This window comes from Electrophorus electricus, chromosome 26 (genome assembly GCF_013358815.1).
Source record: "Electrophorus electricus isolate fEleEle1 chromosome 26, fEleEle1.pri, whole genome shotgun sequence".
Lineage (NCBI taxonomy): Eukaryota > Metazoa > Chordata > Actinopteri > Gymnotiformes > Gymnotidae > Electrophorus > Electrophorus electricus.
In genome coordinates this window covers 10,561,439-10,576,098 of record NC_049560.1, presented here as the reverse complement: position 1 = coordinate 10,576,098, position 14,660 = coordinate 10,561,439, and the positions used below count along the sequence as shown (strand labels likewise).

Below are 14,660 nucleotides of genomic sequence, written 5' to 3'. Positions count from 1 at the left end.
GCATTTCTCTCATGTGAAACATCTGCTTTGACTGACGAGAGGGAAGACCAATAGCCAGCGAGCGTTTCATCAGCCTTCCTAAACCCCTTTCTACAGTATTTACAAGGCAAATTTCTTTTACTAGGGACCAAAAAGGCAAAGTGCGGAAGACAAAAGCAAAAAGCAACTTCCCCATTGCTACTACCACAGCAAATGTGTGTGTGTGTCTGTGTGTGTGAGAGAGAGAGAGAGAGAGAGAGAGAGAGAGAGAGAGAGAGAGAGGAGAGTGTGTGTAGCAAATGTGTGTGTGTGTGAGTGTGTGTTTCAGAAACGGTCAGTAAAAACACACTAAAAACCATACTAAAAACTCCTCTCATGCATCTAAAGGTACTAACACACTGCGTTTGTGTCCTGTAATCACAGATTTCGTCTGTGCCTTAGTCCTTGGTAAAAAATAAGCGTTTGTCTTCGTCTCTTTTCCTTTCATTAGCAAAATAAAACTTTACTTCTCTCCTGTGTCTGTTGTCTGTGATGAATTGCATTGTTTTGGTTGCTGAAGACGTGTTGCACCTGTCAAGGCCCTCTGAGGTGGTTTGTGTTTGGCTAATTACACCATGGACTTTTTTGGAACCTGTGCAAAAGTGTCATTTTCTCTATGATGTCACTTCCTCTCTGAAGAAGCTGAGCCTGTAGTCATAGCAGCCCTCCATGACCCCAACTCTGACTGCACACCTGTAAAATATATATATATATATATAGAGAGTGAACAATTTAGTGTGGCGTGAGTACAGTCAGGCAGAAGCCATTTTGGTGCCAGCCTGTCCTTAACTAGATGGGACTAACCTCTAAATCTGCTTAGGCATTTTCAAACTGTTCGGCCCCTCCTTGTTTTAATCTTTTTGCATGTTTTTATTTTTTTAAAGATTAGTCTTCCTTGCAGAAACCTGGCATGTGCATAGTAGTTACAGGTATAAACATCCAATATCATAATTACAAATAAATTGTAATACAGACTAGAAACCCAATGTGATCATTACAAACACTGTGCATTAGAGACTACATAGACTGACAGGTTGCAGTGCTGTACACTTAATGGTCATCAACACCGTCTGTCCTACTGAACACGGCTTTGAGAATTACCCTCTTATTGCTTGCTGGGTTGGAATGGGTAAGTGGAGGGATCAGTGGAGGTCATATCCTGGGGCTGAGCATTGGGATCCTAACAAGATAAAAATCACTCCTGAGTCACAGATTAAGATATTTATGAATAATGTAATGTAAATACAAAATATAAACACCAGGATGCATGTGATTGAGCAATGAAACATAGATAGGCACGCTCAAAGCAGACAGTCTACCAGCTTACTTAAAACTCAGTCGTATAATATAAACAATATAGTCGTAAAAGGAGGACAAACCTCAGCGCCAATGGCCGTGGGTTGGATATGTGCGTACTGAGGAATATATGCTCCTTGCATAGCTGTATTTGCAGGAATAAACTGCAATCAAGAAGCAAAAGAGGATTAGCATGACTAGAAAAGACAGCATTGGACAGATTTAAGACGGCGGCAGGAGTTTACGGCTCTTACAGTTGCAGTGCTCCCTAGAGAAAGATGGCCCATCTGTTGAGTCAAAGGAGCCAACATGGAGGACGGCTGCAGTGACATGGTGTGCTCCATAGAGGGCGACAGCACAGCTCCCTGAGGAAGAGACGTGCAAAAACGTCAGAGCACAGCGAGTCAGGCGTACTTGCTAATCTCAGCATAGACGAGGAGAGAAACAAAGTGAGAAGGAAAGAAGGTGAAGCTTTGGGTGAAACCATCTGTCAAAGAGATCAGACAACATATGAACTCCTAATGTCATAGGCAGGCATACCCACACACTCCCCTTCACGCACGCACCCATCCATAAGTGCACATACTCGTGAAAGGAGACAGGCAACGTGTGGTATATTTCTCTTACCGGGTGCTGCATAATATAAGGCTGATGTGTCATCCAGGAGGGGTTCTGGACCTATAATATCACACACACAGAATGAAATCCACAGATAAACGGAGGTGCCGTTTGAAAATGAAACCCTCAGCAAGATGGGCACAAAAGAACACCAACTATACTGGCACAGCTGTGTTGCTCTTCTCATCCCTCCTGTAAGGGCGGGGGGGGGGGGGGGGGGTGTAATGGCCACTTTGTCTGCCCCTAGTCCCCCATGTTGCTCACCCACTCAGCCCTTCAACTCAATAAATACAGACCCCCCCCCCTCCGCCCCCCCACACACACACACCCCACAAGGCAGCGGTGCGGAAAGAGAGCGAAAGAAAGACAGACAGAAATATTCTACCGGATAGGCAGAGACGGGTGCGATATAGGGCGTCATGGCTGTCTGGGCCATGATCCGGTTCCCCATGCTGTAGGGAGGGGCGTAGTACCTGTTGTGCAACAGAGTGATACAATACATTGAAACAGGTCGAGCTTTACATTTAGCAGTTATTTAACTAACACTCATTCATCATAAAGTCAAAGCACAGGTGGCGGACCATTACATTTAGCTTGACTGAGTAAACTCACTATAAATATCCAAATCCTCTAAAATTCCCTCCTAAAAGAATGTTCTACCCACAGGACTGATTTGCAACCTTAAAAAAGAAGTGATCCTGTTCAACTGACAAGCATTTCAAATATTCCAAATCACTACATGTTAAAATGTTCCAATCACAGAGTATGACAAAGTTACACTAGACTCTAGGCTAGATTCCTGTCTAAAGTCCTGCTCCAATGAAGAGGAGAGAAGCTTTAAGCAACACTTACCCGTTCTGGAGGGCCGTCGCATTAGGGTCATAGGTCAATGTAATCCCACTCTAGGGAGAGAGGGAGAAACGGGAACAAAATCCATTTCCAAATTCTGTCTTATTAGATATACAATGGGTCACTTAAATCTTCAAAACTCAAAACAGTAAACCTTAAAGCAATGGGGGAACACTTTTAGAAATAGGCAAACATTTGTAATAAATGCTAATTAAAGCCACTGCAACCACAAGCGCACACACGCACTGAAAGACAGAAGATGGACTTACTAGTCTCACCTCGGCGTCCCGGGTCCAGGTTCGCCCGTTGGGGACGTACTTGGTCTGACTCAGACGCTTCTTCTGGCCGCCATCAGCAAACTTACAGAGCAGAGGTTCCGATGTACCTGAAACACCTCCCACACACACACACAGACCTTAAGTTTACCCTTTTATGTTTTAACAAAACAGGGACATGTCAGATTTATAGGGAAGATGGAATGTAATTTATAACTACCCAGCATTCCTGATGAGGACTTAATAAACTTCCCGTTAAAGTGAGAGATGACGGCGTCACACTTCTCCGTCGACTCCATCCTGAGAGACAGTTAGGAGGAAATAAAGAGGGATCAGGAACCAGTGATGACCTTTGACCTGGCGTACATGCATGCAGTATCCCCAACACCCTCATTAAGACGACCCCACCCACCTGGCAAAGCCTACTCCCCGACTGATGCCGTGCGCGTCTCTGAGGACGCGGGTGGAAATGACCTGTCCAAAGGGCTTGAGGAGATTCTCCAGCTCCTGCTCATCCATGGACACGGGCAGGTTGGAGAGGTACAGGTTGGTCGGATCCTGTTCCTGTTGCTGTAACACGCATGGCGCCTTAGTGTGACTACCGTTTGTCAGACACACACACACAGAGACTCACGGTCCTTACAGTGATGCACTACGCACTAGTCATGTGATGCTTCATTGGTGGGGCTTTCTGGTAGCTTTGAAATCAACAAAAGAGGGCTTCATCATTTGACAGCCAAGATTTATCCTTCTCCAAAACACTTGGCCAGCGTAGCTTAGTGATCCTCAATCACGATCAATCAAATTCTTTTCCTCTCATCCCAGCACGTCTTCCTGAAGTCAGAACGGCAGCGAAACCCCAGTGAGCTTCACTGAAGGCTGCACTGCGCCTCACGCTCATCCGACATTCTTTCTCCATGAAGCAATTTGGTTTAGAAGGGTGGCCTGGATTTACAATCCTCAATAACCCTCTAGTTAACGAGAGGTCGTAGCCATGGTGATGAACGGGGATTAACATGTGGCCTTTGGTTGACTGCGGAAGCTCCCCTTTCGAGCTGTTCTGAGTGTGGCAGTAGAAACGACATGGGGCCAAGCGATTGGGGGGGAGAAGTGTGTGTGTGTGTGTGTGTATATTATATATATATATATATATAAATAAATAATATAAACACACCACAATCTAGCCATCAACGCGCATGGCAAGCACTGACTAACGGAAGCTCGCAGCTGCACAAAAGCACATACTGTCGGGAGCGAGCGCACGGACCGGGGAAAGCGGCAGAGAGGTGGGCGGATCAGACGGGGAAGGGGGGGGAGGAATAACTGAGGACGAGCGCAGATACGTCTGTGCGAGGCGTGGGAGGAGGTCACCAAGGCGAAAGGCAGGCTTTTGCAGTTGGCTTCTCCCATACACCCACATACATGCAACAGCAATGTAGTCAGCGCTGCTCTCGATGGAGGGAACAAACGAGAGAATCAAAGAGAGAGAGAGAGAGAGAGAGAGAGAGAGAGAGAGAGAGAGAGAGAGAGAGAGAGAGAAAGAAAGGTGGAGGGGGGGGGGGGGTTTAATGTTCAGAGATCCACTTCCAGATCAACTCTTGGTGCCAACAAAAGACGTCCATGCCATAAATGGAGCAAGTGATGTGGTGAATGCACGCTCACCTTGGCCATCTGGGCCTGAACGCCAGTGCTCTTCAGCGCAGACACAGCTTTCTGTGCCGAGACTGGACTGTCAAAATCCACAAAGCCGTAACCTGAAGACAGGACATGCTCCATTACTGCACATTCACAACACTGTAATATATTCATATACACGTTATGTAACACTGCACCACACATGTATACACAACATATGAAGTGTATGTTAATGATTTTTCTTGTTTTCACCTTTCTTGTCATGCGATATGTAGCATTTTGTGCAAGTAAACGCTTTGCAAAGTTACAACGCCCAAAGTACCTGCCAGATTGAGTAAATGTCTCCCACAGAATCCACATTTCACAGTTGGCTGAAACGTTGGAATTTCAGCCATTTTCGTTGTTACAAGAAGACAATCCTGTAACACTTTCCGTATTTCCCACCTACCAGCAAGCTTGGCATGCACACAGTAAGTAAGGGAAGCCAGGAAAATTTTGGTCGGTTTTTAGCCATGTCAAGGACATGCTGCGTTCTGCGCCGTGAGGGGAACTCCTTTACTCCTTTGTATGCTCGGCCAAAGGTAAACCACAAAAGTCAGTGGCTGAAATCCATTTGTACCACTGTTCTCTCTACCGTTCCAGTAATTTTACTGTGTGCTCAGCACTTCAGAGGTCTGCTTCAAGAACTGTACGCAGGTCGATGCCGGAGTTAATCCAGTTCCATCTTTATGTGTCCTAACATAAAACTCGGGTTCACAACCTGTAGGTGTGTATTATTCTTTGTGAATTTGTGATGTTCAAAGCAAAGTTAGCTACTATGAGTATTCCAGGGTGGAATTGTTGGTTGCAGCTAAGCTGCAGACCCAGCGTTTAGCTGTAGGCTTCTGGGCTAACAAGGCTAACAACTACCCTTACCGCAATACCGTTCTACTACTCAGATGCAGGCCGTTTTACCTAAAACTGATATATGGTGGTGATATTTATTTTTTTTTAAATCACTAGATGTCGAACACCGATAGTAGATTTACGGACAAGCTGTGCAAACTGTTACTATAGGCTTGTGCTAACTGGCTGGCTACATGTCTACTGCGCGCTGTGATCTTATGCATGTGTACTGAATTCTGGCTGTCTGCCGAGAACATGGCAGCTCACCAGACTGTGAACAGCCTGGAAACCACTGGACACGAACGATCTGTGACATTTCAAACACACCGGTGCGCACAGCCGCTTGGGAAAGGCGGCTCTGTCTGTACAGCGACGAAACGTGTAGGGGCGGAACCTCTGTCTGTGAACCAACCAGAACCGAGTGGGCAAGCTGACCAATCGGAGCAGACTGGGCTCGGGGGGTGGGGGTGGGGGGTGGGGGTGTTTTACTGGACAGGAGATCCAACATTGTGGAAAGAGATATGCACAGCATGAGAAAATCATGCGTTAGGGCCATAGAAGCATGTAAATTACTACATTAGACTCAAAAAGCAAACATATACATAAACATGTTGATGCAGTCTCTGCATAAAATATGGTAACAGAAGATTGACTTGTGCCATTAGAGAAATAAATAAGTCAGACAAACCTTTACATTTGTTTGTGGTCTTGTCCAAGATGGCTTTTGTGGAAACAATCTTCCCATACCTGCACAGCAAGAAAAAAAAAGGTCACAGTAAATACATCATCTGCTGACAGAGGCAGTCTGTCCACATGTGTCATAAGGCATGAAGGAACAAGTATGTGTGAGCTAAGCATAAAAGAGATGACACCAAAAAAACAACAATATGAACTCCAGTTTCAAGGCGATTGATTCAGACATAAAAAGAGGCCTTTGTAGGAGACACAGGGTGCCCTGCACCACTGCCGTCCGGCTGCTCCGATGCTGGGGGAACCCTGCAGAGCTCTGACAGAGGGCCAGCCACAGCTCGGCGTTACCGCACTGAGCTCTCAGAGTTCAAAGCAAACATGGCACACTGTAAACCAGGAGAAGAAACAACCCCGAGGCCAGCGTGTGCGCATGTGAGCGCTGTGTGCGTGCTTGTTCTCCATCAAGCCATTGAGGATGGAAAGCAGGTGTGAGCGGGTGCGTTTCTTGACACGCCTGCAGTACGGATGAAGAGAGGAGACACGCTCACCTTTCTTCATTTCCGCAACGCCCGACTTCTGTCTGGTCTTTCTTGTTGAAGGCTTAATGCTCAAGCTGCGAGACAACTGCTGACTGTCAGGAGACCTTCTGATTTTCAAACAGTTCTTCACCAAAGAGACATTTATAGCCATTTGGCCTACATTTTAAGTGTTTTTTTTTTTTTTTGTTTTTAAGTGTTTATGATTCTTTAAAAGATATACGATAAATGTCAAATATGCAAGGATTATTTCTGGTGCAACTTGGGCAGTCTATATTGTTTGTAAAGGAGCTGTTCAATTCTACAGGAACTCTTTGTATTTAACGCTGTGTCAGTGAGCCCAGTCACATGGGTTAGACTATTTTTTCCAGGCTTGGTTCACCAAACTATAGCATGGAGAGAATGACCGAGAGGTTCAGCTGACTGAAGGTCTAATTTGATAGTCAACACACCATGACCACACGAGTTGTCTCTGTGCTCCCCTCTAGACACAAACATTCTTCAGAAAGTCCCGTGAAGTGAGACAAGGAAATGAGGGTAGGGAGCCAATGGGGCTTCACGTACAGATCACATGACTCCAGCACGGACGCCATGCGACCTTGGCCTTGAACCCTTCGCTCCTGGGGGGCAGGCATTGTTTCCTTGCACTGCCGCAAAATTCTGTTCGGCTGTTCCCACGACAACGACGTGCGTCTGCCTGCAGCTCATCAACAAATCCTTCATCACTTTCTACAAGATCAACAAAATTATCAGCTAGATACATTTACAGCACACGAACCAACAAAAGTCAGTATTGATGTAAAGCTTGAATAACTTGGCACTGTTTAAAAATTAATTCATGTTTGACCAGTACACAGTCCAAGGGGATTATGGACTCTCTCACCAACTTTCACAATTTCGCAGATTAAAATAGTGATGGCTAGATTCCCCAGATGGAACATATGATTATTCCTGACTGGAATGTCTGCACACGCGCATACAGGCCTTCTCCCTCACCATCTCTGTACACTGAGTACACGCTGTAGCACAAAAGGATGTTTAAGGTAAAAGGTCAATAAGAACCCATGAAACACCAGATATCAATACTAAGCATCTATCTGGTCTGATTGCGGTCACCACCTTTCCCAGTAAAACCCATCCATTAAGCTGCCAGCATGTGTGGGAACAGCTGTGGAGAGAGAGAGAGGGCACTTAGCACTTGGTGTCTGGATGCACTTACAAATTCCAGCTTTGTGAATTTAATTAAAAAAAGGATTACTGTACCATGTGTGACAGAGCTTCAAATAAAAAAAAAAAAAAAACAACACACCAATATCCCACCAATATATTACCAAAAACATCATCATGTACTTCAGCAGATTGGAAACGTGTTCCTCTGAGAAACTACTTGGACAACAGCAGAAAGGGAACTGATAAAATATCAGTTAGAATTAGGGGCACAAAGCTAGTTAAGTACTGAAGTGTGAGACTGTCAGCACTGGATCGACAAGCAGACAGGTTCAAGTGGAAGCTGCTTAAAGAAAGAAGGAAAAACTACGCAGTTAAAAGTGCTAATATTTAAAACATGCTTGACGTTATACCAATATCAATACGCATAGTGCTGTACATGTTACTGCTTTTAACACACAGTAAAGCATTTTTAGTATATAGTGATAAAAGTGTGTAATAAAATAAAGCTTCTTCATCTAAAACCACAGGCCCATTTTTCCTAGCTTTGCGAGCACAGGCCTGAACTCCAGCAAACAAACATTTTCGTTCTTCTTCTTGCTAAATAACTGCTGACTCAGGGCTGTTACATTCACAGTGGCCGGTTTTCACCATGTTTTTAACCAGCTGAATGCAAATAGATGCTATTGCTCTGGGTTACAGTTCGGGAGCTCAGTGTCTGCTCATGTGAGACACTCGAGCAGAGCAGCCAGGAGAGAGCGAGAGAGGGGTCATTTAAGCCATAAATAACATACCAAAACAAGGGTTTATTAGTTAAAAAGGTGATCAAAATAGCAACCTTAAATGAACAGAAATTAAGATGACAACCAGGCGAAAATCATGGCAAAGCTATGCGCTTCACCAATGAAAATTTCAGCCTCCTAATGCAAGTGAGATTCAGTGCAGCATCCCAAGAAAATATTCAAACATTTATACAATATGGAATAATCCATTTTTAAAGTTCATTTTGCATATGCTTTGATTGATTAGTCTTAGTCTTAAAGTTAAGCAGTCAGAAGTTGGGAACAAAAGGAGGAAAAAAAAAACAAAAAACACACGCTTCCTGACTAAAGCCGTTTCATTTTGTACCAAATGATTTTATATAATATATATTTTATATAAACTATATATATATATATATATATATATATATATATATATAAAAAGTCTGTGTATAATCTCAGTAATATATTGGCAGACATGATCTGCATTCTGGTGGTTTCCTGGTGAATACTCACGGCTGACAAAGTTTGACAAGGTCGTGGTCAGAGGTTGAGGGGGGTAGCCCGCGGATGTAGAGGTTGGTTTTGCTGAGCTGCTCCCATCCGGTTGTGCTGCTGTTACTGCTGCTGTTGTTCGTGCTGCCATTGGTGCTCGGGCTGGGTGGGGCCATCGGGAGAGTGGGTGGAGCAACTGGAGGCTGCCAGGGTGATTGACATACAGGTTTGAGTGAACATTGAAGGAAAGCAAAAAACAAAAACAAGAACAGTGCATGTGTTTACAATCGTTAAAGATATTTCCCAAGGAAAAAATGGGTTTCCGTTCAAGAATTTACAGTGGCCAAACAATCTCAGACTTTTCTTTGATGAATCATAATTGCGCCACACACTTTTCTAAACATCATGTTATGAATGTTACTCTCCCTCTCCGTTCAGCCCTGACCCAGACAAAATAAGTGGTTTTAAATAAAATCTTTCCTCCACAAAGATCACCAGACTGAAATAACTGCAGAGTTAATGAGAACTCAAATTGAAATGGCAAATCATGCATCATTGTGTACTTATTGCAGGGTATTGTTTAATGTTTAGTGTTTATTGCACTTATTGTTTTGTACATCTAGGCTTCCTGTATTTCTACAGTATTCTAGTTCATTGGCATCTTGGACTAACCTACAGTACTGGATAGGATGTATTCTACAAGTAAACGACCAAGCACTGCCAAATGCCGTAAACGTAAATGTAAACAAGCATCATGCTCTTTATAGCTGTTTAGCAGGCTAGTGTGACGATCACAGATCCAATGAGCGTCACTGCACGAGTTAACGTGTACATGCAGCTCCTGCTATTCTTGAAGCAGCAGTTCCCCATTGAGCTCCACACCAACAGCTTACAAGTCTGAGCTACACAACTTCAGTCTACCAGTGGACCTAGCAGAGTACTACATCAGACCAAGCTACAAATAACTGAACTCTGGGAAAATGAAGTTTCAGTATGCGTCAATGGGGAAAATGTCTGCATTTTATTGAGACCTTGGATAGGACACAAATCATTCCGCAAACATTAACTAGTCATCACATCCGATTTCTAAAGAAAAGGTGGAAAATCAGTAGTTCTCCAGACCCTGAGGGCTGTGAGCTGTGCGCCTCTGTTTTATAGTGCACATAAAATGGGTTTATAGTGCAACACTGCACTCTGTGTAAACTTCAGAAGTCTATAGTATCAGAGGGGTTCTCACTGTGGCAGCTCCAGCTGTGCCCCTGGCCTTGTGCTGACCGGCCTGCTTCTCACACATTTACTACAAGATTCCTGAAGCTCTAACTAACTTCAAAAATTAATTTCTTGGTTAAAAACAATTTCTCTGAATTATTTGTGAACAAAACTTTTCCTTTTTTAAAAAATAAGTCACCAGACAGCAATGACAGACATTCAGAAGAGTGAGGCTGAAAAAAAACGGAGTAATGAATCACTAAAAACGTCTGAGCAAAACCCCTCATGTTAAGAACCAGACGTAGTAGTTTAAGCTTATGCACATATAGTACAATCTGTCTGTGCAGCGTGGCTTCAACCAAGCCAGAACTTTAGGTGTACACCCCCCCCCCCCCCCCCCCCCCCCCCACACACACACACACACACACACACACTTTAACCTGAATGAAAGGAAATGTGCCACTTTTTCAACAGGACGTGCCTTATAGTTTCTACCCAACAAATATTTGGAGTTGCGAGGCTAATGCAGCCTGACTCACAGCAGAACCTGGTCATACCACAGCACGCATCCTGATGACAAACACGCCCCCATAAACAGGGCAGCCATGTACACCGGCGTCTGGCCGTTGTGACCGATGCCTCTGCCTGGAAAAGGGAGGAAAGGAATGTTTCTCTGGAAAGGTCACATGATATGGCATGCATCATGGGATGCAGGAAGAGGAGGCCTCTGCCCACAGCTGCCTACATCACCCACTCACTTCCTGTTTCTGACTCGCTCATTAGAACAGCTTTCACTCCACTTAGCCCTCTGTTCACACAAAATGGCTGCCTATGAAAACATCTCCAGTCAAGCATTTGAATAATAATAATAATAATAATAATAAAAGGACTAGAAAGCACCATGGCAAGAAAAAGTAGAGCACGTCAAAGTCAAGCAGGTAGCTACAGCGTCCGTGGCACACCAAGAGTAATGGCTGTGGGAAGTTTACAGGCAACTTCCGCCGCTCACACGCACGCCCTGCGCGTGTCTACATGTACACAGATGAGTGCGGGTGCGAAACACCACCCAAACTCTGCTGTACGGGGGAAAGTTGCCCCACACACTGATACATTCTACTCAAGTGCCTTGCGCACGTCCGATCTCACACGCTCGGGTGAGCCTGCCATGGCGACACGCGTCCATCAGTATCTGTCAAACGCTCCCGTGAGAGATGGAAAGTCAGGAGTGGGACAACAGACAGCCCGCTCACAAAAGCCAGCGTTACTAAACAATAAACCCTGGTGGAGACGTCCTAGGGTTAGGACTATACGGTAGCTTCCAGGCCCACTGTGACAAATTACTCTGGTGGCAAAACTGTACCACGAAGGTTAGGTCCCTCTTGGTTTCTCTTCCCTTGTTATGTGCCCATGGTTAATAAACTGTACAAGTGCACTCCACAGAGAAGAAGACATGCACTGGAAATCTATGAGGAAGGCAAGCGACAGGAGAGAGAGAGAGAGAGAGAGAGAGAGAGAGAGAGAGAGAGAGAGAGAGAGAGAGAGAGAGAGAGAGAGACTGAGACTGAGACTGAGACTGCGACTGGAAGCAGGCATGAGGAAGAGGTAGAGAGGGGAAAAGCAATGGAGAAGGGGAGAGAGGGAGAGATCAGATTCAATTTCCGGGACATCTTTCAAGCGTCGGCGGGTCCCCTGGGTCCTGTGCTATGTGCTGCAGTCATCCTGCGCCATATGGTTCCTATAAACTGTGAAATCCCAGAGTCCTGTTAACCTCTGCTGCTTCTATTACACCCATCAATCTGAGCAGCACAACATAAGAATATATGCAAATGTGTGGATGTGTGCATATCCGCTTCCGTTCAGTGTACAGCTCTACCTCAGAAAACTTAAGACTGGCATTTAGAAATATGTGCATCTCTTGTTTGCAAGGTAGCACGTGTCCTCATTAACATAAGCAAACCTTCATGCAGAAACACGAACAAAAACCAGTATTGACTACTGGCCCCTTTGACCTTCTCCTCATCAGGCCACACCCAACAATTCCCTTCCGTACCAACTGCTGTAAGATACGGTACAAGCTGATGAATATGCATGACCCAGAGGTTTACTGCGCACACCCAAGGTTCTCCTGACAGAAGTTGCCATGGGAAACTCTCCTCAATAGAGCCTACAGCACCGTTTCACTTCTCATTAACACGACTGTGCTAATATTTCTGCCAAACTAACCCTTGAAAAGACCACCAGTCTTGTTAATGAGATACTTAGGAGAGATATCACTGTAACTCGCCCCCAACGCAGATATTCTGGTGGAAAAAGGCCCTAAGCACAACTGCAGACACGTCTAAAGCAATAGACCAGCGCTCTGTATTATTACAACTGCGTTCATTCGCTCGGAAATGATAAAAAAAACAATTAAGGCTTCATTTTTAACGCGAATTTCACCTTGATTGGAGTAATTGTAAATTCAGTTGTGTGTCTGCATCGCGGGCGTATTTGGTTGAGTGGTATTAATATTTGAACGCAATAGGCCCACCCGTTATGAACGGAGTGGGAATAATGAACATTAACCCAGCCAGCAGGCCTGGCGGAAGCGTTACACAACGAAACGAAGCGAAACGTGAAGGACCCGCTGCAGGTAACCCAATCACGAGTGTATATTCCCCTGTTCACTGCCGTGTTAAAATGAAAGGCTGTGTGGCGGAGGCTGGACACCCGCGGGGTGTGCGCGTCCGCTGTGCATCGCTCCGAGCGTGTCCTGCGACCGACCTGCTTTCGGTAAGGTGTCCTCACTGGGTTGGCCGTGTTGGCGAAGATCATCCTCGTCTTCTCCTCAGTAATAATAATAATAAAAAAGAGATTTCTCCGTAACAATATAACAGGATATCAGGCTACAGTAGAAGTAGAGGTCTTCCACATCGCCCTCCAGCCGTCCTCTTGCCGAGCAGGTTCCACCGAAAACGCTCTTTGCGTAAAAGGAGCGTGTAAGGTTTATTCCCACCTCGGCCAGTCCGACCAGTTCGGGTAAATGGTCCAGTTCATTGATCTTCGTTCTGTTGCCCGCAAAGACCCACCTACTGTGGACTGATCCACGCTTCACTCGCACTACGGGGGCACCGCATGTCTAATAGCAGGCTGATTTTATTTTTCCGAGTCACTCTAGCTATCACTAAAAGCTTATCCTCACAGATTTATTCACATTATTTTTGCCACAGGGATATACAGAGATCGAGCACGCTAGAGTGTTTTTTAAATTTGACGGCAGAATTGTGTTCCCCTACATCGAGGTCTTGGTGGATCCCAACACGCATACCACACATTCCACAACCTAACCATCAGATTTCCATCTACAATCCTGCCGTAGAAATGTGCCAGAGGCCACTGGGCATATCCCAGTATCGCGCATTTTCCCAGTAACCAGAAGAAACACGTGGTCCTAACACACGATATTAAGATTATTCATGAGCAGACCTAATTACCAAAACCTGGAAAAATAACACAGCTCAACTCCTGACGGGGTGCTGTAACTGTTCCTGGGTCAGTAATATTCAGTTTGCCGCAGAAATAACATTTGGGATTAACCCGGGTGGATTTACCTATCTATACATATGATAATGCCCTGCTGTAATCGTGTTTCGCACCTCCCTTACGGACTGGATGAAGACTTAACACCCCAAAATAACAGGCATCTTCGTGTAAGCACTAGAAATGCCAACATGAATTTAATGAATGGCATTAATATTAATATATAGTTAAATGTGACCTACACTGAGTTGATACATTTAAAAGTGAGCAATACTTATGCCTTAAGTTTAAGATCTAGTTTTGTTTGAGGTAACGAGGTTTGCTTGTGCAAGTAAAACACGACAATGTTACAATGATAAGACAGCCCAGTCATTTCACTCACAGGCTCGGGCCTTGCAGTAGAAATGGTTCGGCCTGTGCGATACTCTCGGAGGGAGTCATAAGGCCGCTTGTGGTCACAGGTTGAGAGGGAGATGGGAAGCAGAGCATGGTAGTGGCAGAGCACAACCTTACATGCGTGTGTTGCTGCCAAACAGATTTTGTATGGATTTGTGTGCGAGAGTGCATGTAATCAGGACTTACTAACAGAGCACAGTGAAATGCTAGTCTAAAAGTGTAATGAACAAATCAAAGATAGAGAGATTTAAAATGAATATAGGTTACTAAGCACCACAGTAAAAAGTGAAGGGTGTAGTTTAGTGGAAACC

General features: G+C 44.9%; 1 protein-coding gene across 4 annotated transcripts; it reads right to left on the bottom strand.

The window, feature by feature from the left end:
- Positions 1–258: 258 nt before the first annotated feature.
- rbms1a (RNA binding motif, single stranded interacting protein 1a) lies at positions 259–13,457 on the bottom strand. 4 transcript variants are annotated; one of them, XM_027018309.2, is made up of 14 exons: positions 13,198–13,457; positions 9,247–9,428; positions 6,265–6,323; positions 4,719–4,810; positions 3,469–3,626; positions 3,277–3,356; positions 3,051–3,175; positions 2,785–2,834; positions 2,318–2,405; positions 1,942–1,992; positions 1,569–1,679; positions 1,398–1,478; positions 1,120–1,198; positions 259–711 (listed from the first exon to the last, which is right to left on the bottom strand). In XM_027018309.2, the coding sequence occupies exons 1-13, from the start codon at positions 13,246–13,248 to the stop codon at positions 1,124–1,126; spliced, it is 1,203 nt and encodes a 400-aa protein (XP_026874110.2). In that variant the 5' UTR covers positions 13,249–13,457; the 3' UTR covers positions 259–711; positions 1,120–1,123. The 4 variants fall into 4 exon arrangements, with proteins under 4 accessions (XP_026874110.2, XP_026874112.2, XP_026874111.2 ...); XM_027018311.2 differs by having other exon boundaries at positions 3,060–3,175; XM_027018310.2 differs by having other exon boundaries at positions 3,051–3,166.
- Between the last annotated feature and the right edge of the window lie 1,203 nt (positions 13,458–14,660).

Coding starts and splice junctions, on each gene's coding strand:
- rbms1a (XM_027018309.2), bottom strand. CDS start 13,248: ATGATCTTCGCCAACACGGCCAACCCAGTGAGGACACCTTACCGAAAG. Junction 1,479..1,568: donor CTCTAGGGAGCACTGCAACT/GTAAGAGCCGTA, acceptor TCTTGATTGCAG/TTTATTCCTGCAAATACAGC. Junction 1,199..1,397: donor CCACGGCCATTGGCGCTGAG/GTTTGTCCTCCT, acceptor TTATCTTGTTAG/GATCCCAATGCTCAGCCCCA.